This window comes from Metopolophium dirhodum, chromosome 1, assembly GCF_019925205.1.
Source record: "Metopolophium dirhodum isolate CAU chromosome 1, ASM1992520v1, whole genome shotgun sequence".
In the NCBI taxonomy this organism is placed as follows: Eukaryota; Metazoa; Arthropoda; class Insecta; order Hemiptera; family Aphididae; genus Metopolophium; species Metopolophium dirhodum.
This window is the reverse complement of record NC_083560.1, coordinates 34,467,105-34,469,230: the sequence shown is the minus strand read 5'-3', so window position 1 is coordinate 34,469,230 and position 2,126 is coordinate 34,467,105. Positions and strand designations below refer to the sequence as shown.

Genomic DNA, 2,126 nt, shown 5'->3' with positions numbered 1-2,126 from the left:
GAACCCTACACCCCCAACTTAAATTACCCACGCCTTACCTATTGGGACACGCTATCAAGATTCCTCAATAGAAATAACATAGTGTATAACTCGTATAGGTATTAGTAATAGTCAGGTGATTGGTATGTGGTATAAGTATTATAATGAAATATGAATGTATTACTAACAACAATACTTTGTCAACACTTTGTGATATCTCAGAGAATATAATTATAAACACTTTTTTTATAACATCTATTTAAAATTACATAGAAGTAGTTATGCGATGTCATATTTAAGACTTAAAAATACAGTATCTGAGATATCGAAATCACCTTTATGCACACAGGGATACGTTAAATATCATTATATTAAAATTTATCTATATTATCTTGATTTTCTATCAACGCTTACGCGACTACCTATATATATGCATTATGCGTAATGTTTACGAGTATACCTAATTGTATATTGCTAAAAAATTAATTTCAGATCGTTATTAGATAAACCTTAACTTAACTAGGTTGTCGATGACGGTTTTTACAATTTTTCATAATTCTATAAAATTATATTTTATATTTTAATTGCAACCATTATTATAATACTTATCCACTTATCTTCTGCCCGATAACTATTTAAGGGGGAGGTTTAATATGGTGTATTGTATCAACAAAAATGGCATCACAGGAAAACATTTCAATTTTGTTTATTTTGTATTTAAAAGAAGTGAATTTTCTCAGGTTGTATTAATGCCTGAATATTCATTTAAGTTTAGGCAGTGCTGGAAAAATACATTTGACAAATAAAAATTGTGTGCATACAAACAGATTACAATCTGACATCTCTGAAAATAATCCCAGAGATTTTCGTCAAATTCCATTCAGTATATATGTATATAAGCAACACACATACATTTGGTTTTAAGATATAGTTCCTTTATCTGAGGCCACAATTGTATGCATATAACCTATAGTTTTTGGAAATCTAGCGATTATATAGAAAGACCTCTGTTATATTCAGAGGTGTTCCCAATATTTTTTTTGAGAGTATACTAAGACTCTAGTCAAGGTGAAGATCCATGATTTAGTAATAAACATGAATATTTAATAATATACAAATATTTTTACTGTGGTCTATAATTATAAAGGATGTGTTAAAAATATGAAAAAAAAAAATCAAACTTTTAAAAAAAGCTTGAAATTACCTTTATAAGTCAATAAAATATGAAAATATACAAATACTAAAAAAATTAATTAAATAAATTGTTAAAAAATAATTTCTGCATCTTATTTTCGTCGTCTATTTCTTTTCTTTCTTTACCTCTAGGAGTGGAAACGGCAGAACGGTGATCTCTTAACCAAATTTTAATATAAGGTCTAGGATTAAAATCTGCAACTGAAGGGCCATTGATAGAGATGAACATCAAATCTGACACATTTTCAATGTTTAATCTAGTCCTTAAATCAGTTATTGTCAAATTCATATCGGAAAACCCTCGTTCACAATCAGCTGTTGAAGTTGGGAGTATATTTAATGCTTTCATGCAACTAGAAAAAACATTTCTTGAACGGAAGTCAACTACACTTTCAAATTCAGAAAAACCTAATGTCCGCCAAATTTTGGAAGTATCCCATACATCTTGTATTTGATTATCGATTTGACTATCACTAACAAAATTATCTTCATTGGGCATCACTAGCTCGTGTGAACTAGTAGCACAAATGGCAGTATTAGTCGCATTTTTAGGTTTTTTTTCTCGGGGCATAAAAAAACTATCAAGTGTTCCGCTTTCACGTTTAAAATTCGAACTCATATTTGATAAAAATTTAAATAACACTTTATACAGTAAAACAGATTAGGATAGTTAATTAAACTCAATTAAATAAATTAATAAAACTGCTCAAATAAAATGAATACGTTAGTAATTAATAATTAATAAAAGAACTTATTCACGGTAAACAGAGAACGGTAGATCACACAACGCACAATCGATTTATAAAAATAATAAAATGTTACAAGTCGGCGGTAACGGATGTACTGATTAAATTAATCGTGTTCAGAGTCAGACGCATTTCCATCATCTAATCTAATCTATCTAACGCGATAGTTCGTTTCTTGTTTTCTGAGAATCTAATAATAGTTGTAAG

The 2,126-nt window shown here is 28.8% G+C and overlaps 1 protein-coding gene across 1 annotated transcript; it reads right to left on the bottom strand.

Annotated features, from left to right (window-relative positions):
* Positions 1 to 1,252: 1,252 nt before the first annotated feature.
* On the bottom strand, positions 1,253 to 1,895 carry LOC132937054 (uncharacterized; the record flags this gene model as incomplete). Its single annotated transcript, XM_061003892.1, has 1 exon — positions 1,253 to 1,895. A coding segment is annotated over exon 1 (540 nt), but the record flags the coding sequence as incomplete, so codon positions are not given.
* Between the last annotated feature and the right edge of the window lie 231 nt (positions 1,896 to 2,126).